General features: G+C 40.3%; 1 protein-coding gene across 3 annotated transcripts in view; it reads right to left on the reverse strand.

The window, feature by feature from the left end:
- CSNK1A1 (casein kinase 1 alpha 1) overlaps positions 1 to 25,018 on the reverse strand; it is a gene marked incomplete at its 3' end in the record, with an annotated part of 31,501 nt that overhangs the window by 5,405 nt on the left and 1,078 nt on the right. Inside the window, exons 2-10 of one of the 3 annotated variants that reach the window (XM_079319653.1) lie at positions 24,688 to 24,794; positions 14,377 to 14,503; positions 12,649 to 12,747; positions 10,117 to 10,200; positions 7,290 to 7,429; positions 4,225 to 4,303; positions 3,147 to 3,221; positions 1,841 to 1,947; positions 917 to 1,065 (exon numbers count right to left, since the gene is read on the reverse strand). In XM_079319653.1, coding sequence (XP_079175779.1) covers positions 917 to 1,065; positions 1,841 to 1,947; positions 3,147 to 3,221; positions 4,225 to 4,303; positions 7,290 to 7,429; positions 10,117 to 10,200; positions 12,649 to 12,747; positions 14,377 to 14,503; positions 24,688 to 24,794 — 967 coding nt within the window. Of the gene's footprint in view, positions 1 to 911; positions 1,066 to 1,840; positions 1,948 to 3,146; positions 3,222 to 4,224; positions 4,304 to 7,289; positions 7,430 to 10,116; positions 10,201 to 12,648; positions 12,748 to 14,376; positions 14,504 to 24,687; positions 24,795 to 25,018 lie in introns of those variants that run through there. The other 2 variants (XM_079319654.1, XM_079319655.1) reach the window with 2 other exon arrangements.

Consider the following 25,018-nt stretch of genomic DNA (forward strand, 5'->3'; position numbering starts at 1 on the left):
TCCCAGGGACTTACCAGACTCACACCAACACATTTACATCACACACACACACAAAAAAAAATATTTTAAAAGCTTCTAGACCATGTGTAAAAAAACCTGATGTTCTTTTCAGAACTTAGTTTTCAGTTATTACACAATTACATTTGAACATGTCACAACATTTCCCTTTGAAACCATAACCTAGAAACATCAAAAAAAAAAAATCATCAGGAAACCTGAAGCCCCACCCCAGAGCACCCAGATACTTCAGAAAATTGTGAGTTGGCAATCCACAGCAGTTTGGGGTTACTGCTTGATTTCCACAAGGCATTTTGAGCTCACTGGTCCCTTCCTTCAACTCTGGACCAATTGTCTCAATGTAAACCCACTGGAGGAAGCCAGAGCAGTCACAATTTTCTGTTCCCAGTGTTTGAGGCATACAGAACAGAAGCAAACCCACAGCACTGTACCAGCTGCCACAGAGCAGAACCCAAAGTCTCTAGATCCTTGCCTAGTCAATGAGAATTATCCCTTAAGAAGTGTTAGGTCTAGGATTTTGGATTGCATTATATATTTATACATATATAAGGACATATATATGTATATATATAAATCAAAATAAATAAAAATATCACATTCCCAACACCAAGTCAGTTTGTTGTTTTTTGGAAAGTGGTTAATGCAGGAGCAAAAGATGCAGTGGTTAAAAATGACCCAACATCCCCAGAAGAAATGATATGAATAACAAGGACATTTTGGTATAAAGTTAGTAGTCAAATTCTCCAAGGACGTCTTTTTTTGGTTTTGCTTTTGAATTTAAGAGCCAAATGTAGATTTTAAACCACCTCCTTGATCTAACACTTGCAATTGCTGCCATTGTCCAAATTCGTGGAATTTTTGGTTTTCCTGTAACGTCTCTTGGTTCTTGGCTACTAACCTTTCATGTTACTCTTGGATTTGTCAGTTTGCTTGCCTGTGGGGGTTTGGGCCTGCTGCCCCTGCCCACTGGAAGAGGCTGCCTGCTGTGCTGCTTTCTGCTTTAACATTGTCCAGTCAAATGTGTAGTCATACTGGTGGTTCAAGGTCCTGCAAGAGAGGGAAATCTTCTGTAACACGTCAGAGCCAACACCAAGCCCTGCCTGAAATGCCAGAACTAGAAGATAGCTCCTTCTCTAAGCTGCTTTAAGAGATTATGAATGGTATAGAAATGCTAAGTATTACTAACTTCAAGGGATTCTTGCAGCAAGCCCAAATGCCAGCCAGCAGCATTTACTCACTGCTTACACAAAGGTCTGCACTTGTGGAAGCAGCACTTCCTCCCAGCCCAGCTCACCCAGCTGCACTCAGCTTCTGAGCTTTTTTTTTAATACAGATATAATTTCAAGGAGAGATTGCAGCATTGTACATCATTGAATAGGAACTTTTTGGATTCCAGAAACCTGGGGGGAGACTCCAGAGATCAGTACCAGCCCTTCTTTTGACAGATGCTGCTCACTGCACAAGGTGGAATTGATGCTCCAGTTGCTCTAACGAGCTCAATGAAGCAGCACTCTTCTCCTCCACTGAAATTTCTCTCCTGGGAACCACTGCTGGGCCCAGCACTGATTTCTAAACATAAAAAGCTTCAAAGGCTTCTACCAAGGGGTCAAATCACACAAAGCAAAAACAAGAGAATCTTTTCCCTTTATGTTTAACGTTGAACCATAATTTTCATAAATTTTTTTTTTTTTTTTGAAGCCCTGAAATGAAAGAAGTTGCAGAAGAACTCCCTACACCACACACACAGGAGCTGCTCTGTGCAGTGCCAGTCCCACAGAGCAGTTCCCTGAGCAGTTTCTGTGCTTTTGCACTTGGGACTGACCTGAAGAGAATACGGAATAATTGCCTCAGGTACATGTAATCTGGTGCCTCCTCAAAGCGCAGCCCACGACAGTAGTTCAGGTACATGGCAAATTCTGCAGGGAACCCCTGTGAATCAACAGTGGTGATCAAGCAAAAAACCTTCTAACACAGGCAAAAAGATGGATATGTGACTCTCTAACAGCAGAGGGAAATTGGTTGAAGGTGTATTAATTAATTCCATTTTGCCCCCAGTTGTTAATTTATTCTGTATTTTAGAATGTGTATTTGTTCAGGTAGACAATCCCTCCCCTGAAATGTTACCTCATGCATGGTTTGCAATCATAAACTCTCTGCTATCAGAATCTTCAACATTTATTTATAAAGCATATTGTTCATCCTAATGAAGCCTTGTTCTTATTAACTAAGTCTCTAAAATAATGATAATTATCTAGTAAGAGATTCATTCATTTCCTTAAGTAGAGACAAGGTCAGTTAACAAGCATTAAATGTGAAAAGTTAAAATGATGAAAACCTCTTTCAAAAATTTCCTGCTTTACATTTTTAAACATTTCATGCTGTATGAAAGCCTACCTATAATAGGTAATAGCACATAGAACAGGGCTGTAAAAAATCACAGGAAGTTCCTGGATGGGGCTCTGAGCAACTTGGACTAGTGGAGGGTGTCCCTGTCCCCAGGAGGGGGTTGGAACTGGATGATTTTTAAGCTCCCTTCCAACCCAAACCATTCCATGAACAGTTCAACAGCCTGGGAGATGCTATCAGGCTCTGGTGAACAAACCCTGCAAGGATCTCTGTTAAGCACTTGGATGCCACAGTGCAAAAGGAATCCTAAAACTCAAAGGAAAACCTTGGAAAAACAAAGATCACTTGCATCCAATTCCACTACAGGCACTACTTGAGTTGGGGCAGCCAACATGAACCCTCCTGCAGAGGCAGAAAATGGATGTGGCAAGGCAGACAGCTCCACCTTGGTTACTTATTTACTTTGGTGTTTGAAGGACTGAACAAGGCACATGTGAGAGAGCTGGGAGCTTGCACAGCCAACAGGCAGCAGGGCCTGAATGATGGTGCCATGAACTTTGCCAAGGAACAGCAGCAAATGCTGCCCTGGACACACATTCCCAGTCTTGCTGGGTGGCCAAACCCAAGGCCAGTGCCTGCCAAAGCTGTATTATTCAGCAGCAAATGCCATGTGAGGCTATTTAATATATTGGCTCAAGTTTAGGGGGGGGGGGGAGGGAACAAACAAACAAACAAGAAAAGAAATTCCATTTAACAGTATGACATCATTTGGAAACTCTTACCTTACACAAAACCTCAACAGGAGTGGACATTTTCTTTTCACTAATCTTTTCATACTTTTGCTTCTTTGTTGCAGCCTGTGGAACATGTAGGTCACAATATAAGAGATATTGTGCAACACTGGATTAACAAGGACAGCAGCAAAAAAAAAAAAAAAAAAAAAAAAAAAAAGATGACAAAAATCCTTTGGTCAACCATTAAGTATTTTATGTGAAATCTCCAAGTCCCACACACTTATTGCAAAGAGAATGAAGGTCAAGCTGGTATTAAGATTTGGCCACAGTTTAATTCCATTTGTTGCAGTCTAATGCTTCCATCACATGGCACAGCTCGTGGAGTTCTTGCTGCTGCTTTTGTCCATGAACCTCCCCAGACTTGCAGCTACATTTGCCAAAGTTGTATTAATTCCCACTCAGTGCCCCATTCAGGGCTGCCTGGTGTTTCAGCACCCTTTGCATTCATTTGGAGCTGAAGAGTTCCAGTGCTGCCTTTTTAGAAACTGTGCAGCTGCAACATCGTTGGAATTACACAACTTTCACATGGAGGAAGAAAAACAATTAAAACATGAAAACCAATCACTGGAGTCTAAATAAGTGAAATAAGAAATGTCTGCCACGTTTGTAGCTGGCTCCCATACATGGAAATCCTGAACAAGCCTGCTGCAGTTAATAATTATTCAGTTGTGCCATAACCTGGACTGAAGACACCACTGAGGCTCAACTTCTCAAGCAGAAGATTATTTCCATGCTCTCTCCAGCAATTCAAAAAGCCACTAACAATGTTTTTTTTTCTATTTCCCAAAGGGGCCTCAGCCTGCAACAGGACAATAACTGGCAGAGATGATGTCAGCTATTGTTTAGCATAAATTTTAAGCCAGTCCAACAATGCACATTTTGCCTGCTGTGTAAGAGGCAGAATCCACAGTCTATAAATATCAAGCTTTGGGAAAAGCTGCTTTGTACAACTGAGGCTAAACATTATATAAACCCACCTGACAGGCAGAAGCATGATACACACACATGAAAAAAAAAAAAAAAAATTAAAAGGGTGGGGGAGGGAAACAAAAGCATCATAACTTACCTTTAATCCTTGCCAAGGCAGACTGGTTCTGTTAAAGTACATCAATACATAGCCTAGAGACTCCATGTCATCCCGACGACTGCAGGAGGAAAAACACAAACAATTACAAATTCTAGCATTTCTTACTTTATTCCACATTCAAAAATTGAAATTAAAAAAAATAAATTCAGGAACAAACCCTAAGAGAACCCCTAAGATAGCAAGAGATACTGTTCATTTTTTTTTAAGCAAGGTATATTCTGTAAATGTTGTGTGTTTTAATCTGCAGTTACACTGCTTTGGGGAACAAAAACTTTGGAAAAATGAAGTAAAAAAAACAAACCATGAAATGTCTTTCCTGCCTTCTTAAGTAGCTGGGGTAAAAACTGAAGATTTTCCTGTGGGAACCATGGAATGCATTGAAAGAGAGAATGAGGTTAATGAGGTCAATAAGGCTGTAAAATGATGGCAGTAAAGTTTTTCCCTGAATGTTGGCTCAGCCTGGGATCAATCCTGACCACCTGGCCCCTACAGGGCATTGCTCCTTTCTTCCTCCCCTGAGCTGACTCTGGTTTTAAAAGGCAGCAATATTTATAAAGGTGCATGATTCAATCTGAATCAATCTGACTTCTTCCCACAAGTCTGTTCCAAGGCAGCTGGAGAACTCCAAAGTGATCCAGCCACAGGCTACACTGAGAACTTGCACAACCTCTTGTGCAAAAAGCTTCAAATGCCTCCTGCCCTGCACATGTTCCACATCCCCACCACTGTACTTTGCTCACAGCTTTCCTGAGCACCAACACCAGCACAGTTCACTGGAGTGGAAAACACTCCAGCATTTTTTTTTTTTTTCCTCTTGGCAAAGTTGCCTCTTCCCAGCTGTGGTAAAATCAGATTTTTCCTCTGACTACCCCTCTGCAGCTGACATCTATTTAGTATGAGGCAGAAAAATAACTTTTTTCTCTTGCCTGATCCCTTCTGGGGATAACCTGGTGGGTTTTGCTGCTGCTGTGCCACCCAGAGAAGGATTTAAAGGGTGGCAGGACAGACTCTACACCTCCTACCTCAACAAGGGATCAAAAGGCTGACTGTGGTATTGCAAACAGGATTGCACACAAAGGTGAGGGGAAAACAGCTCCCCAGAAGTGGGAACAGGCTCCAAACTGATTTATCTGCAGATCTTGGTATGAGAAGAAAGAAGTTGGGGATGTTTTGTGTTCTAACCCAGCCCATAGAAGCAGAACAGCCTGGCACCCTCTCTGTGCCCCTCTGGGGAACAAAGGAAAAGCCATCCCAGGGGAAAATCAGCTTTTAGCACAAGGGCAGAAAAGCTCTGCTGTGCCCAGGGAAGAGAGGATTGGTTCCCTCCCCTCAGCAGCAGCTACCTCTGAGATCATCTCATCTGCAACATGAAACCACAGACAAAGGGCTGAAAAATGATACTGAGCCCACAAATTCCAGCCTGCAAAACTTGCTAATTCCATTAGAACTGCAGATTTTAATCACCAACAGCATTCAGTGAACCTGTACAGGGTTATGACATGAAATTATGTTTTCTGAGAAGGCACTGATAAATTCAGAAGCAATAAAGGGATTAAGAGTATCCATCCCCCATCCAGCTCATTGTTTTAATGTTTCATGTCATGATCTTGTATGGTAGGAAACATTTAGTTCTGTAAATCTGTAATGGATGCATTACATTTGAGAATATATTGACAGCAGCAGCTTTCAGGATTTGGAAAATAGGACAATCCACTCCATTATTAAAATAAATAACATTGCAAACAGCTCCTTGAACAGCTGTCATTACCTGTAGGAAAACATGTTCTGTAACAGTTAAAAGTACAGGACCAGAGGTTGAAATATTCTGCATAAGCTCCAGAACTGGTTTCTCTTGATTACAGGAATGCATTAATTCTTTTTCTCATTGCTAGCTTGACCTAGACAATTTAGCAGCTTTTAGCAAGCACCCACCTACATTTCTAATTATAACACAATTCCCATTACCAGCAGATATGGTGTAAAATCCAACTAAATTCAATTTTTGGTGTCCAACTAAACTCAAAAGCAACATCCTTTGAAGATCCCTCCCTCACTCTCAGGTGCAGATATCCCATTACCTGCCTGGCATCTCTGAAATGCATTTATTTCAGAAGTGACACCTGTCATTTACCTCCCTGAATCACATACCAAGGTGACTTAAATAATGACACTGGCAGACAATTAAATCCCCTGAAGGAAACTTAAGGAAATTGAAGTAAAAAAAAAAGAAACATGGAGCATTTTAAAGCACCATTTGTGGGTTCTATGTTCTGTTGAAATTGACCATGAGAAATTCTGTCATTCCCATCTTGGTTAACACCAAGGTCAGAGGCACAGAAATTCCTGGAAGTTTTAACTATCCAAAAGAAGTAAAGCCACACTCTTCAGTCATCCATTACAATATTTAAGGATTAAAGATGTAAGGGAGAGAGGCATCCCTTGATATCCCATGAGTACCTAACACTTCCAAACAACATGAAGTGCTCTCTCCACTGGAAAATGCTAGAATTCTGTAGCAACAAAATACCTTTGATCCAGAAGATAAAAATGTGTTTGTTGATTAAGCAAAACTCAAATATATAAATATACCCACATGTGTACATACCCACAGACATGACTACACCAGAAACCAAAATACAGTGGGACTGAAGGTATTTAAGTCTTGCTTGGAGACAAAAGGAGAAATAATGGTTAATAACTTGAAGAGAGTGAGAAAACAGGCCAGACACCAGCTCTGGAACACCCTTTTTTCTTACAGAAAGGTCTCTCAGCAGTGCTGCCAACAGGTACCAACACATTCCATGTGTGAAGGGCCTCTGAGAGATCCACATCAAAGTATTGCTGAGCCTTTAAAAAATCCAAAACAACATGCAGAACATCCACCTGATGTCTGCAAGACACACAGTCTCTTCAAGAACCAAATTATCTGCTTGGATTTTCCCCCCCTCAATCCTTGCACACACTTTCAAAGGGATGGACACACTTTTCAGATAAAACCAGCTGAGTGTCTCAGAAGTCTCCAGCCTGCAGCAGGCTGCACTCACCTCTGCTCAATGCCCAGGTGTGCATTGATGCTGGCATATCGAGCTGTGCCAGTGAGATTTTTGTCTTCTCTGTAAGGTATGTGTTGCCTTGTCCTGTTGTCCCGGTACTTTTTGGCCAAACCAAAGTCAATAAGGAATAACTTCAAGAAAAATGAAAATAGGTTAGATTCCTATCCAATCCCCCCCCCCCCAAATTCCCAACTTCTTTCACTAGGCATTAGCTATGTTTTAAGACACCCAGACAATGTAACAGCCTACAGTTAAAAGAAGCAAAGTAACAGTGGCAACCAGCTTTAACTAGCAAGTTAAAAAACTCGATGGTGAATTAGTTCAAAGCCTTTTCTCAATCCCCTGCAATGGATTAGATGGTGCTACTCAGTCTCTGGAGCTTAATTCTACCACTGCTTTCTGTCACTGCTGCAGTTTGATGACTGCAGTGCACAGCTGAGGGAGGAAGATGTGTGGGAGCACATCCCAAACCTCACTGGCACCAGAGCAGCTCACACACACAGAGCTCATGCACATCCTGCAACCTCCTGTCTCAAAGAACAGTGGCCATTCTGCAGAGCACAAGGTCAAAACCTTCCCCAGCAAACAAGACAGCTTGTTCTTGGCTCATGTGAAGGCTCCCAGAATGCTGCCACAGGACAGCAGCAGGACAAACTTGCTGGTCTGAACACAGCCAGGAAGCTGGAGCCAAGGAATGGATCCAATTTGGGTTTCTAATAACCAAGCTTGCCCAATGATTTGGTATTTAGCAAGCTGAGTGTGTGGTAATTAGTGTGTGGTAATCAGTGTGCTGCCACCTACAAAGGGTCATGCAGGCTGTACCTTCTTGGGCAAGATTTCAGGACTAGGCCAAAAAAAGCTGAGGCAGAAAGAAGTACTTAAGGAATCTTTTAAATTCTAGCACTCAGACTTCAAGCTACAAATCTTGATCCCAACACTGGATTAATGCCATAGGATCAAGGACTACAATCCCTACAGACTGATCAGTGCTGCAAAAGTAACTTGGGTGGGGGCAGAACGTGATGGAAAGAAGGCATTTAAAGTTTGATAAAGTCTCAGCAAAAATCAACTCAGTTGTCACCTTAAAGCTGATTCCAAAACTGAAGATACATCTTTAAAAGCAAACTTGAGACTAAAATACATCCAAAGCTGAAATAGAGGGTCACTGGAAATGCTGTGCACTAGGAAGTTCAACTGTGTATGAAATATTCAAGATACTAAAAGTTTCTGAATTGCAGAGTAGCTATGGCTCAAAATTCTGATTCAAGATTTACCAACTACAGTAGCCTAGACAGAAAAAAAGCAAAGCTCCAATCCTCTTAAACAACTGGTGCAGAGCAGAAAACCTGGGGATGAAGTCTTGCCATGATTTATACACAAAGACAAGGCACTGGTAGGTGAAAGTCACCCTGAAAGCCCAGAATGCCTGGAGCAAGGGACATAAATTCAGATTTTTAAATCAACTCCACTGCTCAGACAGCTCAGCAATGTGTGAGTCTTGACTGTGCTGTACCCACTACAGGCAGTGAGAGCATGGATACATTCCCTGGCTACCAGGAAATCATCTGATATACCAGGAAATATCTGATACTGAATCCCAGAGCAGACAGGATAAAGCTTTATGACTGCTATGCTGAACTTTCCTAGAAGCAAAGCCTGAGCTCAAATGCAATCCCTCATTTTGTGATTTGGTCCACAACACAGACCTGTAACTGAGTATTATTTTACAGCAGCAGCTTCCCTGGGGAAGTTTGCTCTGTTCCCTAGCTCAGGATCAGGCTGTAATTCCCAGAAGGAAAAGGAGTGAATCCCTCCTGGAAAGAATGAAGTTGGGAGACACAGCCCAATTTGGATGAGCACAGAACATCCCAGTGCCAGTTCCCAGATAACCTCACAGCACCTTCACTCTGTTTGCTGCACTATCAGCAGGAAACTGGAGAAGTAGGGCACCATTTATGCCAAGAGCAAACTAGAGAAGTAGATCAAAGTTTGTGCCTCTGATAAGAAAGTTTCAGAAGCAGACAACAGAAGCCTGTCAGTTTGTGTACAGCAGGAAGCTGCCTGGGATTGAATCCATGGAGATTTCTGTGGGAAGCTGTGCACCAATGGCCAAGCTCCTGAGCTGTGATTCATTTTCAGCAATTTCCAGCTGTCCTGCTACCAACTGGCAAATGTCTTCCTCTCTCTGCAATTTATCTTCTCTTCAAGAGCCAGAAATACAACATGAGACACTACAAGATAAGCTCCTGCTTCTCCAAGACACAGCTGGCTGGAGTATTTTCAGTTTTTAAGCACAATGGATGAAAATATTAAGTCTTCATTACACATTTGGGGTGATTTGGAACAAGAACTGCTCGGGGAGGAGTCTGGTTGAAGTGATAACAGAATTTCTCCAGATGCATCCATAGGAACTGCAGGAAACCTTCAGCAAGGTAAGCAGGAGCCCTGATATTTCATGTCTATCCTTCACCATATTTTTAGGAGATTGCCTTTTGAGTTGGAAAGACCACAAATAAAACCTGTACCTGAAATCAAGCACGTACATTTAAGCCCTATCAAAGTTTAGAAATAATTCCACAATTTAAACAAGCGCCACAGGGAAACATCTTAGTAAATGTTACATGTTTGCCAAGTATGTCTGAATAATGCCAACATAAGAGGTGCTTTTGCAAGATCTACATTCTCCAGAAAAACAAAATAAATAAAAAATAAAAAAAAAAAAAGAAACCAAACCAAACGAAAAAAAAAAAAAAATAACCAAAACAAAAATAAAGCACATGAATTTGGGGTTGAGGTTGGAATAGGAGACAGTTCAGACCTGGTTTAATCCTGAGAAAGATGGGTCCTGAGAAGTACTAACAGTCATGCTTCTTTTCCTCTTCCCCACTGGAGATTCTAAACACTGAACAAACAATAGAGGGTGGCAGTGCATCAAACAGTCTTGCTTACATTGTAACATTGGCCGGCGCAGACAGGCAACACCGAGGCGTTCGAGAAAGAACAGGGTAGCCAAATGCCATCCTTCTTCCACCAAGCACTGGACTTTGCCAAAAAACTCTATCTTGCCATCTTTTTGGTTTTTTTGAGTAATATTTTGATTGTTTATAGTAGTAGTTTGTTAGTTTTTTTGTTGTTTTTTTTTTTTTTTTCCCCCTGAGGAGAACATTTGACAGATGGGACAAGGTAAATTTCAACTGTGAGCTGCTCCAAAATGGCACTGCCTTAACCAGGGATAGCAATGGTGACATTTGGCTCTATTAAAAAAAGGAAATTCAAGTGTTTTTTTGCTTACAAAAGCAGCCTTTGGTTCCACAAACTGCCCTTCCCCCGTAAGACATTTAGAAAAAGTAAATCTTCAGTAAGGAAGAGGTAGAAGGCATTTAGTCACCTTAAAGTTTACTTTCATAAGCATGCAGGGCTTATTTCTAGCAGAGCTGGAAATTCATCTTTTAAAGTGGGAGCAAAATTTCTCCCAATCACCAAATTAAAATTTGGAAAAAAAAAAATCAATTTAATTTTTTTTTTTTTTTTAATATAACTGACAGGAAGCTACTGGAACAAGATTACCATGCTGTTCTAGCCTTTGTGGCTGATTTTCTTTTGAACTGTGTAGAGTCATCTTTAAAAACCCCAAACTACACTTGGTTACAAAAAGAAACATTAAATATTGTATGGTGGCAAGTGTTTCCTAGACAAAACAATTGATTCCAAACTGAAGGAACCCATTCCATATTTTGTTCATTAAAACTATTAATTTGCTGTTGGGTCAGGAACTATCTCCCTAAGCCCTGAAACAGAAGTGAAGCCCATGCTTACAGACAGTGTTTTACCACCAAATCACAGCATGGCTCCCTAATTAATGGGAAAAAAAAAAATCAAATTGTTTGTAGGCAATTTTATCTTGCATTTCAGCTGATGCAAATCTAAAGTGTTCCTCCTCCTCTAGAGTAAGCACAGCAGCAATTTCTAGGCCATTAATCCACACCAAGATGAACTGGAGTGCAGCAATGTTGACCTAGCATGACTGTGCAAAAGTATAGAAAAATGGCCCAAAAAAGAACAATTGGAAATCAGAAACTAAAACTAGGAAAAAAACCAAAATAAAAGTTTTCAAGTTCTACTTTGAGTCATGCCAAAGAATTAAGGAGCCTAAACTGCTCAACACAGCAGAGAAAAATAGAGCTGTACAGAGTGAAAGTATGAAACTTGGGAACAAACAAAGTTTAACAGCAACAGGATTACATAAAGACTGTCTTCCAGCTGGAATTACAAGTTTTTCCAACAATGGTTGTCTCTAAACACTCAGTGCATTGCACCTCTTCAGACAAGAGCTGGTATCTCACATTATCCAAGTTTTCCCCTTCTAATGCTCATGGCCCTGAAGTTGGCATTCATACAGGCAAACAAAGGTAAACATTTTGATTACTTGGTAGTGCCTAACCAGATGAGACATCCTGGGATGGCATATAGAGAAGATAAGTGGGAATCTTGCTTCCAATAAACAGCTTGATGACGTGCATTTGTCCTGAAGTTCATTTCTAATCAGTAGCATGCTTAATGCATTGCCAATGCTGCCTGTCTGCCCGAGCTCGACATACAAATTGCAGGATTAAGCATCATTTCACTCAAGAAAACTAAAAATGAAATGAAAAAAGTTGCCTTCTAGGCAGAAAACATGCACTTCTGACTATGTTTACCCATCCCAAAAAGTGTAATAACCTCAGCCCACCCCCCACCCCACCCCCAGCTTTTTTTTTCCCCCCCACAAAGTAAACTGAGATCAAATTTTTGTTGTACAGCAGGTATGCTACAGCTTAACAGTTTTCCATCAACATAATTGCATCATTTCTTTTATTTATAAAGGCATCTGGATGTTGGCTCTTGGTCTTATCCACAATTCTGATGGTTGAAGAGACTTTACCAGTCTGTCACTGCAAGATTTAATGCCTTACTGACTGGTAGGTCAGGAGATCCCACGTTGGCACAAATTGTTTTCATCCTATGAAGTCAGCCCCAAAGCCAAAGATAAGATTGCTCTTTATCATAGAGGAATAAAATGCTCTGACAACAGACATCTTGAGAGAAGTAGTCAGGTATTCTCTAGGATTAGTTTACAAGCTTGTTGCAAGTCTAGAAGTCACCTTGCAATCAAGTGCATCTCCCAGGTTGGGTCAGAGACTCACAGCATTTATAAGTGGACACCAAGAAAACCAAGTTCTCACACCCAAGAACTGTGGTTTAGCATCCAAAATAACAGTTTTAGCAATGGATTTGACAAAAGTTGTGCAGCTGGAATTAAATCACACAGGCATTCTCTCTGCAGCTTGGAAACAAAGAGCTTTGGACTAACCTTATTACAGTGACGCCCAATACCCATTAGGAAGTTATCTGGTTTAATGTCTCTGTGTATAAAATTCTTTGTGTGCACATATTCAATTCTACTGATCATCTGTAAAAAAAACCAGCAACATGTAAGATTTCAAAGAGAACAAGAACATTTCATTAAACCTTCAATGAAAGCATGAATTTTTAGTGTTGTCTTCCTCTGCAACTTCCGTTTATGTGTCTGCTTAATGAAAATCAAATTTTTTAAAATGCTGTCTGAATATCTTTTTTCCATGTCAAAAATTCCATAACCTTGGTGAGAAACTGGCAGACTAAATACCTGAATATTTCCCAGATATTGAAGTTCATGTTTCTAACTATAACATCCTATTAAAAAGTAACTTTTTTTCATTACTTCAAAGGTTTTACAGCTACCACAAGCCAATTTTAAAGCTCATTTCCCACCCCCCTGTCCCAGTTACTGATTCATCTGATTATTCATTCATCAAACATCACTTTTCCAGGTAACAATCTTCATGGAGCAAGTCACAACTTGATGCTGTCATATCTAGGCTACCCTAATCCCAGAATATCTGAGACATGGAGAAACTCTGGCACATCTGTGGCACATCTGTGTCATCACTCAGGGCCAGCCCATTTCCTGTGGGTGAGCTCACAGCCCGTGGTTATGTGGCACAGCTCTGCAGCTCCTCCAACACTCCTCTTGCAGCCTTGAGTTGTTACATCACCCTCCTGCCAGCTGTTTGTGCCCTAAAAGCCACTTCTGAGCACTGACAGCCCCCATCTCTGGTGTTTCCCAGCTGACAGCTAATTAATGTTTATCATCCCAAGGAATACTGCACAAAGCCCTTGTGGATTCTCTGGAGATGTTGTCACACCCAGACTCTAAGTGAGCAAGCAAATGGTTCTGTAAAGCAAACACATCACCCTCCCAGGGCAGCTGGGAGCAGGGACAGCTGACCTTGTCTCCAGACAAATGCCTTGAGTTTCCTTGGCCAAGAGCCTGGGATTCTACAAGCATCTGGCTAAGTGACAACTTGGTACTGAGATCAATTAGGTAATATTAGATGAAATTTCAACTACCATTGAAAAACCCTCACTGCTTTTCAAGGAGATGAAGGCAGCACAATCAAGCCATTTATTAAGCTGCAAGAAATAAATATGGCTGCTCATTTCAAATGCTGTATTCTCATGACCAAGTTGGAAAAATATCAACTGCTATAAAAAAAGACTTCAGAGAGTTTTAGAGGCCTCGATTATGTTGGAGGTAGAGTGGAATCTCCACTAACAGCTTGAAGAGCTGTCTGTGAGGACCAAACAAGCCAGGCAGTTATTTATTATTAGCTGACTGTCTGGTCCTAGAGGCTGCAGGAGGGTGTGAGAGCACAGGACAGAGTTGCACGTTGTCACCACAGGTCCCATTGAATCAGATCCCCCACAACTGGAGACTGTTCCAGCCTGCCTAGCACAACCCTCATGGTGATAGTGGCACCTAAATGAGTCTGAATATTTTCATGGTTGCCCTTAAAGCAGCAGCACAAAGGAGCTGGCAGCTGCAGTGCCCTCCCACTCCATGCATTTTGTAGGGCACAGCACACAGGAACCACCATTACTTTGTCTTTATTTAGGTCAAATGTTCACTTAGTGTATAAAACAATGCATCAATTATTTAACCCTCTGTGCAGAGGATCCCTCAGGGCCCTGAAGCTGCTCCCCCCAGGTGTGCACATACCTGGTCTGCTAGCATAAGTACTGTTTTCATGGTAAACCTGCGAGAACAGAAGTTGAAGAGATCTTCCAGGCTGGGCCCCAGAAGATCCATGACTAGAACATTGTAGTCCTTTTCTTGACCATACCACCTGCAAGAAAGGAAATGATCCAACATTAGCAGGAACCCTGATGAGCCCAGGACAGCCCCAGTGCTCTCAGCTGCAAGGGCACCTTGCTGACTGATGTTCCATCTTGAAAGTTAATGAGAAATTAATGCTGGTAATATCTTATTTTTATTGGAAACAACAGTCTGAGTACAAACCAGAAGACACAAATTGGCAATTTTCCCTGAAATAACTACTTCAACAATCAAAATACCAAACACCAGAATGAAAATGCAGCCAAAGCAACAATGTCCTTACACTGAGGAGTGTGTAAAACCTGGATTGAAATTCCTCTGCAGGACACCTTTCTCCCATTGTTCCTGCATCATTTCACTTCACAAAAACATCCTGACATGCTTTAGGCTTTGTTTTCACCTCTGAATTCCCTGCACCAGACCAAAGCAGTTCACTCATACACTTTTTAATTTATTTCTCAATTTAAACAATGCCAACCAAGTTCTATTGTCCAGTTAAGTCGAATACAAAGGTTCTTTATCAGGTTTTTAATATCACAGAGAAAGAAGCATTTAAGTGTCAGAAAAGCTGAAGTAGAAACATAAGAAAATATTAATTGCAGCTACATTGTGATAGTAACCTTTAAGTGCCTAATACATCAATTTTGAGTAAAAATAAAGGCTAACAATGCAAATCCTTCCATGGATATTTTCCTTTCCAATCCATATTTAACATTTCCATCAGAGCCCTGCTTTACTGGGGGTGGCATCTCCCCAACCAAGCCCCTGAGCAGATCTGGAGTCACAGCCTGGACTCCTGCTCATCTCAGCTGTGAATCTCCACACTTGGAGTCAGGGCTGGAATATTCTCCTCTCCAGTCACAGATAAGTACAGTGAAGTGATAGGTGTGTGTGAAAAACTGTTTTGAAGTTGACATGACACCTGTTTGATCAGAAAGCAGCAATTTTGCCTTTTCTAAGCTCCTGCTCCTTACATCAAGGACCTACAGGGAGAATTTCCCTCAGTTTCCTACAACAGTGGCTTAGACAAGGTACCTCAAGGATGTGCCTCATAAGAACATGCAGATAAAAAAAAATAAATTTAAGATTCAGCTAAAGTAGCAGTTGGGGATTAAATATCTGTACAGACACTGTATTTCCACTTTAGGCAATGACTCCAGTGCACCAATGCATGGTTGTCTGGAAAACAGTTACCACTGATAAAGTCAACAAATTCCTAGGTACTCACAGGATTCCAAGCTTAGCTTAGCTGGGGTAGTAAAATAAAATGTTTACAAAGCCAGAGAGAAAAGATTCTATATTTGGATTTGTTTCAGGAACTCCTGGCCTGTACCTTCCCCACTGTCTGGATTCTAGGAGAAACCAAGCCCTTCATTCCTGCATTGTTATAAACCTGATAAAAGTTATATTTGAGCTGTGGCTCACATTCCTTGTTTTACAAAGGACCTTTATTCATTCTCTGAATCAAAATGGGATGCAGAAAATATGTATTTTGAAAGCAGTCATTCAAATGAAATGTTAACAGAACAGCTCTGTGAACTACAAGGGTCACAGGTGAAAATGAAATATTTTGGTCACCTAAAGTAATGAAAATTGGAGCAAATGACTTGCCCAGGTATTCTGTTCTATGAAATTCAGGTTTGTTGTGAAAAAAAAAAACCATAGAGAGTAATGGGCAGAAAAGAAGAATCCTAAGGAGTAAATCAAGATGTAGATAAAGTACTATTTTCTCCAAGGGACAGAATTCTAATTGAGATGCTGAGTGCAATTGTTCAGTGCCCAGGAGAGGCAGTGGAAGGGAAAAGGATCAAAGATCAGCCTTCACTGGAGTTAAGAAAATTGAGTCACAGCCTCACAGCCAAGGTGAAGCTGATGCAAAGGAAGCCCAACCTGAAAGGTACATTTGAAAAACCTTTTTGTTCCTCCACAGGGATCTGTCTGCTGAGTAAGTGCAGTAATTCAGGATGATTGCACAATCTCTGTTTGGCCTATTTCTATGGATGAATAAGAAAATTCTCATCTCCTGACCATTCTGCACTGGTGGAAAGCACATTCAATTCTCCAAGACAAAGAAATAAGGCAGAACCTCTTAATATTTCATTTTCACATTGACCTGCATCTAATTCCTCACTGAAGACTGTGATACCTATTCATTTCAATACTGGCAACTGGAATTTCTTCCAAGGTATCTGAGTGTTTTATTTACTTTGCTAACACTCCAAGTTTTCATTTTCCCTGGAACATTTCCAGGAAAAATGGGATTAAGAAGTAAAGAAGCATCATGTCCATTCAAGGTGTAGGAGGTGCTATTACTGGCATGAATGAAAGAAAATCAGAAGTCTTGGTTTTCTTAGGAAAACTTGGATATCAGGATAAATAAAAACTGGTGTCCCAAAAAGAGATCTTCACAAGTTCTTATCCTGCATCAGGATAAACTTGGAATTATCTGCTGATATGAGGGAATGGTCCATACAAAGCCCTGGGCACCTTTTAGGTGGCACTGGCACCTCAGAATACAAGTGTGCCCACATGTCTGAGAGGTCCATGGATTTCTGTCAGCACACTTAAAGTCCTTTCCCTCACAATAAAGTTGAGGAAGAAACATATTTTAAGTAAGGGAGAGTTTTGGAGGGGAGTGAAAAGTGGGAGCAAGAGATTGAACTACTTGAGAGCCATTTTGGGTGGGTAATCACTGGGATTTAGTTACATACAGTGTATTATTTCAAGAAGAGAAGTGAATTTTCTAGAAAAAGTTCTCCTAGTTTTTCTCTAATTGATTCTTAGTGTGTTTTACCTCCTTACATCAACCATTAACAGGACAGAACCATGAGAATGGTTGAGTTTACCCTTGAACAGGCAGTGTCACACCAACAGCTGATAGAGATGTCACAAACCTACCTGAGCTTCAAGGTGTGTCCAGGCAGGAAAATGCTTCATCACTGTCCCTTCCCTTCTCAAGCTACACAATCCAACTCTTCTAATTACTCAAAATGCAGTAAAGCTCTTTTATAAAGCTTTTTATCAGAGCATAGCTAAAAGCTGAGCATGGTGACCTTAATTTGATTTGTCTGTGTAAAGACCAAGACTGGCCACGTCACCAGGATTCTGGATCAGGTGTTTGAGAGTCTCCTCTATCACCACAGCTGAAATTTTCTAACATTTTGGATTTCAGGAGCTGAGCTCTGTGGGAACATCTAAGTCACACCACACAGCAGTGTGAAAGTTTCTAAATAATACATGGCAGGTCATACAAGTGGATGTTTACTTGAACTGACATGGGGTGGGTTTTTAAATTCTCTTGACTAACCTTGAGACAAGGAAGTGAAATCTTGATGCATATCTTGGTGGTAAACATTGTAGTCAGCTCTACCCAAACTTAAAATCCTTTTGCCTTTTCAAAGCTGAATCTTTCAAAAATTCTGTAATTTCTATTTTAGCAACTGCATGTTTTGTAAGAAATGCCAAGGACAAAAGAAATGTTGGAGGAAGTGTTTGTTAATAGCTTGGTTTGTTTTGTTTGCATTTCTGTTTTACCTAAGGAAACATTTCATTTGGTTATTAATAGATTTTTTCATGTCTTCCTTTGAAAGGATCAAACAGAACTAGGCCAACTAGCAGAGAAAGGGGGTGAAGGGCTAACAAAATCACACACAGGCCATGAAATTCCAGTTTCACACTACTGTGTCACTCACTATTCCAGTCAACAACCAGCAGTTTCATTCACTACATTGGCAATTATAATAATTACAAACACAGAACAACTACCTAAAATGCGTGAAAAATAAATACAATTATTCAGAAGATTCACACTAAAAGAAAAACAAAAACAAATTCAGATCAAGATGAAGGAAATGACTGAATTAGTAAAGGACAGCTGGAAGCCACTGATAAAGAAACCCCAAATTCCAGAATTCTGAAGCCATGGAGGCAATAAAGGAACCTCACTTTGCCTACAGCTTATACAAAAAAAAACCAGAACAGGAGCTCAATGTCACAAAAAACTGTTCCCACCACCAGACAAACCATGACAAGACCATTTTGTTCCAACTTCATAAAAGCTCTCCTCAATCAACACCTGCTTTGCCAGGTAACCCATCCTCCACTAAAAGCTTCTGTCACTATTCCCACAGGGGCTCTGGCAACCTGGAATTACACACTGAGCTACAGGAGGCTGTGCTTTTGTCAAAAAAAACCATCTCCTGGTGCTTCACTGCAGGGAAGGACAATTCTTCCAACACTGGAATATTGAAACTCAAACCTTTACACTTCCAGAAACATTTATACTCTCATTCCAATAAGGTGATTCTGACTTCTTTGATATTACATTAAATTTTGCCACGTTTATAAATGATGGTGTGTGACCCTGTAATTACCCTGAATTAAGTTTCCCAGCACTTGGGTTTTCAAGCAACAAGTGAAAGAGTCCTCGTGACAAAAATGGAGATTGTCAAAAGAACTAAGGTGGATAAAAAAGCTGTTAGAACAAAAAATGTAAGGTGAAAAAGCAAGCTGGAAAGAACTTGCAAACAGAATTACCTGAGATCACCTAATTAGTAAGTTTGACAAGTCAGCAGGCACATGAGGGGGAATATGCAAGTCTGGAAAGGCTGATGGACACAATGGATTCAGACATCCCACAGAAATCCAAATGGCACTGATCTGGGAACACTCTGGAACTGCATTCCAGCCCTGCCAGCCCTAAGTCATTTACACAAAAGTCTCTGAACTGCCATTAGTCAGATGATGGGACTAAAGAGAAAACACTGACCTCCCTGTAATTCCACAGCTCTGATATCCCTGAAAAATAGCAGAGCAAAAGTGCAGCTGTTCTACACAGAAATCTGGAGTTGGGATCACTGCTGCAAACCCTGCCACCAGCTCAGGAAAGGAAATCCAAATCCCAACAAGGATGGACAGAGACTTGAAGAAAGATGGGAGGATTGGGACATCTGCAATCATTTCTTTAAACAGCTCAGCAAGGCAGTTATGGAGCTGTGCAATTATTCATTATAGATACAGGATGATGAGAAAAGGGAAAAGGTTCTTAACAAAAATCAGGGGAACAATAGGTGGCAGTTGAGTGCCTGTGGGTACAAGCATGATTTGGTTCTCTCTGTGTCCATTATGAGCCCTGCCCTGCTGGCCAAGCAAGTTGTGATGTTGCACCTGATTGATTCAGACTCTTCTGTTCCCATTTCTCAGCACAAACAGCTCCTGACAAATCCTGACACTGCAGACAAACTGCAAAGTGAATTATGCCTGGAAAAATGCACTGAGCCTTACAGACATTGAAAGGTAAAACACCACAGATTCATTTCTAAATTGACATATTTTTATATTTCTGCTTTATCTATCTCCCCCTGAAACTGGAAAAGCACTTAACTGTTAACCAGCTAGGAGTAATAGAAATGAACTTCCCATCATGTGGCATGCCTGAAATTTCAGCTGAAGTGCAACATTTAGCAGATGTCACCTAACGTTAGTTGCCATGGAGAGCATGAATTAGGCCACCCAAGCACTAAATAAAGAAACAGCCACCAACACCCCACGCTAAGGAGTTGGCTCCACTCTATAAATACAATTCTGGATCATTTTTTGTACATTTCTGAGAGCAACCCACCAAGGATGCCAGCACAGCTCATCTCCTCAGCAAGGAGGAGGTTTTATCTGCTCCATAGGATGGTGCAAACACACAGTTCACTGTTCTGCTGAGCTCCCCAAAAAACTCCATTAACACCTGGGAGGAAAGCAGGAGTTGAGTTTCCTTTGCAAAAGTCAGGAGGTGCAGCTCAGTGAGAAATCCACACTGGGGATAGCAAACATCAGTGAGGAAAAGGATATTTTAATATTATCTCTGCTTATTTGTTTCAATCAAGAGTAATAGTGAGCTCAAAGTCCAAAAATTAAGTTAAGGGAGAGAGAAAAAAAATTCAAATTGTGGTGTCTTGGATGCTTTGATAGAATCCAAAAAGATTAATTAACACAAGAGTTTAGATTGGTGGAAAACAGGAAATAAATTTTATTTGTATATATTTATATATATAGATATATAATACATATGTATATATATTGTATTTTATTAATAAAGGAATCATAGGTATTAATTTAAAATATTAACCTCCATTTTATTTAGAGGCACAAGAAGCAGCTTCTGGTTACCTATCAGATGGTTCTACCCTTCAATATGCACAATAACTAATAACAAAATTAATAGTAAAATTTATTGACAGAACATTTTTTTTTGAGGATTTGGTTTCTTGTAGGTTTAGGGAGTGTTTTTCTGCTTTTCTCATGGTGGTTTGGGAGTTTTTTTGGTGGTTGGTTGGGGAGTTTTAAGCTGCAGGAAGTTACTGAGAAACAGTTAAAAATGAAGGTGTTGGACAGGTGTGTTTAGAGCTTTTTAAGCACTGCTAAAAAATTCAACATTTCAAGTGCTTAAGGCAAATTTGGTTGTGATAACTCTTAGATTGCCAACCTTGATAATGTTTTTCCATTACAGGTAGTATTTAATAAATATATATATGAGGGCAGATTTTATTAATAATTATCCAGCAGCACAGCAGAAATCAACCAGAAGCACAAATATTGTACTTTTTTTTTTTTTTTTGAGAAAACTCAACTCAATTGAGAATTTCTCTGCATCAAAATATTTGCAATTATTGCATTGAAAAATTCAGAAATGTAGAGACTGACTTAGTTTGTAAGGGAACTTTGAAAAAAAAAAAATCAATTCAAAAAACACAAGTCAGTAACTTTTTATTTTTAAACTTACAAATAGCTGATCTTCATCAAGGATACAACCAATAGTTGCTGAACACCATAAATGGCAAAAAAATCAAGAGTGGCTGTCCTAGTTAATTTGAATAACTGCTTTTGTGAATAAAGCTTTACCAGAGTTCTGCTGTGGACAGACACCCCCAAAAAAAACCAAAAAAAAAAATCAAACACTCTGTGCTGTATTTCTCCAAAGCAGCAGCAGGAATTGGAGAATAAAGGTGGACAGTCCCAACTAATAGGATCAGTGCCCAGTTAACAAGATTACAGCTGAAAATGCTTTGTCACTGAAAAAAAAAGAGAGGAAAAAAAATAAAATAAAAAGCAAAGGGCAGCTGATGAGGGAGAACAATGAGAATAAACCCAGCAGAATGTTGGGGGCTGCTCATTGTGTCCTAAAGGCACAACAGATTGGCACAATGTTCAGCTTGGTTCAACTGCTTTTTGGGAAAAATTAAGGTAATAATTAAGCAAAACTTGGACATTGAGAATGAAACAGCTTAAAACATTTTTGGATTATTAATGAAGGTTTTGTAAAACTTTCGGGTTAATTTCAGATACTTTGCTGTTCTTCCAGGAAACAATAAGCAACAAATTTAAAGATCTAAAAGGGTTTAGAATATTCAGAGAATAAAATTTCCAATTTATTCATGCCAGTCTCATTTTTTTGCAGCTTTCAGTGCAAACAAAATGTTCTATTACAATGGAATTAACCCCAAAACTGAGATTATTTTTCCTCATTATTTTCTTGCAATGAACCAGCAAATCCCTAAAATCAACATTAAAGGTTGTGAAAGGAATTGCTTGGTTCTAGATAACCTCAGTGACATTCTGGACAGGTGATCTTGTCATTTCCAGCTGCAACCTCAGGCAAAGGCAGCTGTGAAATCAGCAGCTCCAATAAATGAGCAATTCATTGATTATCTCAGCACTGTGATTCACAGAAACACAGCACACAGCACTGGAGTCAGGCAAAGTCACATCATGCAACTTCCAGCAAGTTGATTTTGGCTTAAGTAGGTGAAAAAATAAAGTTTCTCCATCTTAAAATGAGAAACATAAATTTTCATGTTGATGTGTCCAAGATGTGGATTTTTTTATAAAGCATGGTAATGGGGAAATCTTGGTTCCTTCACTTCCTATCAAATTCTTGTGCTGCTGTTGTTTAAGAAATTTTATTAAGAAATGTTGTTACAGAAATTTTACCAAATGTACTGACTTTGCTTCAGCTTGATTCATCCTTATGAATACAGAGCCAGGAACAGCTTATTCCAAAGTGACAGCATATTATTATAACACAATGGTGGCACAAAGATTATCTGTGACACATGCAAAGTGACCTAAGTACTGACTGGGATTCACAGCACCATGGATTCTACTTCTACTCAACACTGAATATTTAATATTTGTCACAACAACTGTCCTGGTCCCTTACTCAGCTTCCTCTTAGGAGGAAATAAATTTAAGTATGCTGGTTTAGATTTTATCATCACTAAACCATTATCAGCAGCCTAAAGAAAGCTCTCAAGGAGCATCTGGCACTTAAAAATAAATGTACAATTAATGCTGCTTCTGAAAAGAAAAGAGCATTTCCAAAAAGACACTTTTCTAGAAAAATACTACAGAGATTAAGTTTGTGAGAACCTGCAAAGACTGACTGGTATTATCCAATAATCACATACCTTTAGCACAATGAGTTTATGAATTAATTTAGTGAGTGTTGCCTCATTTATCCATTCTCAATGGTTTTGGACCTTATATTATTTTTAGGGGGTACAAAAATATCAATTATTGAGGAACTCGAAACTAGAGGCAAATTTCTCAACATATATATAAGGTTATCTTTAGCAATTCCCAGGGCATTTTAACCAAATACAAGAAATTAAACAGTATTTCACTGGAAAAGCCAAGAATTTGCAACTTGGCCTCACTACAGCACCACTCACTCATTTACTTTTCAAAAAAGTAGTTCCAGAATGCCTGCTTTTCCAGTTCTGTGATGAAACACCTGATATCTGCTTGCTCTGGCTGTTTTCCCAGTTATCCCTGTTTTAGCATGCAACTATACCATGAAAGCTTTCCAAACTGCAATTCCTATTCTTTCAGTTGTGAAATAAAGGCAGCCACGTTTGAGAATACAAAAAAAGGAAATTGTATTCTCAAAGAAAGACTGCATCTGTTTTCACAGCAGCAACTCTGTTGAAGCTGCAAGTATTGAATTCAGGTATGTTGATTGTATCTCTGCAAAAAGCTGGAGTGAGTGAGGACAGATGGCCAGGACAACACTGGCTCCTCCAGCTCACATTCAGGATCAGAGAGTTGTGTTTGGGGGGAAGGAGGAGGGAGCTTTTAACCTCAGAAATGTAGATTTGTATCAGGCTTTGTCTAAATTAATACAGAATATTGGATTGAAAATGTCACTAAGGAAGGGTTAAATTAAATGGAATCCACAGTTGATACAGATGAACTGAAATAGTTTGTGCAGCTCAAGAAACAAAAATCCTTTATGCCATTGCGTCAAGGGAAAAAGAAAAGACTAACTTGAAAAACAATTAATAACAAAGTTTCAAAAAAAAGGAACAACTTGTAAAGTCTCGCTGGAGAAAACTGAAGTTTCATGTAACTCTTTAATGCCCAGATTCCAAAACTGGGCAGGGTAACACCTGGATAATCCCATGAGGAATAAACCCCTCCAGGAATCCTGCACCAGCAATTTTCTTCCAGATCAAGGAAATTCTGCAAGCCTGCTGAAAGTTTCAGCTGGAAGACGAAGCAAGGAGCCGCATAATGAGGAATTGGGAGGGATTAATCCAAGCCCTGGTGACGCATCTGTTGCGGGCAGCAGAAAGGAGCTGCTGCCATTTCATTCCTGCTCCAGCTTCTCTGCAGTCTCAAGGCTGGAGGCTCAAAACTATGAAAGGAAAAAGGCACAAGCCCGAGCACGTCCCTTGTCCCACCAGGAGAAGGGGGAGGGTTAATCACGTCCAGCCGCCATTTTCTGAGCGGAGCAGGAAGACATGTTGAAAAAAAAAAAAAAAAAAAAAAAAAAAAAAAGAGAGAGAGAGAGGCAACAAAAGAAAGCAGCCATTTCCAGGGTCGGCTCTCAACTCTCTGCCTCTCGGAGAAACAACCTCATCACACTTTGTTTTAATGGCCACAAGAATTTCTTGCTGGGTGTCTCGCTCTCTATAAAGACAGCAGGGCTGCCAGAGGAACCCAGCGAGTTGGGAGAGCTTGGAATGGAGCATTTCGCCACTTATCAGCCCCAAATCCCTGCGTGAATAAATTTATTTTTCATGGTGGTGCCCTGCCTCACACTAAAAACTACAAAACAACTGCCAATACACAGTAATAAACATGACCAAAAAAAGTCATGGCGGGCATCGAGCAACAGCAGCGGCACACAGGGCCGGTTCCTACCGTATATGTGGGATGCCAACTCCTCCCTGCAGGATCTTGTAGAGTTTGCTTTCATAGAGCAGCTGCGGGTGCCGAGCCTTCTGAGACTCCAACTTCACAGCAACTTCCTGCGGGGAGAGGCAACAACGAGTCAGGGCACAGCGTCCAGCGAGGTTTTTAAGCATTTCAACATCCCCCATATAACACAGCCCTGATGTAAACACTTTGGGGTATGTATGTGTTTATTTATTTCCCAGCTGGACGTGCTTGCTGGATTTTGTGGCGTCTTCCAGCACAATCCACATCGCGGTGATTTGTAGGTAAATATCCGTGCCGGGTCATGTATTTGAGC

This window comes from Erithacus rubecula, assembly GCF_903797595.1.
Source record: "Erithacus rubecula genome assembly, chromosome: 16".
Classification (NCBI taxonomy): Eukaryota; Metazoa; Chordata; class Aves; order Passeriformes; family Muscicapidae; genus Erithacus; species Erithacus rubecula.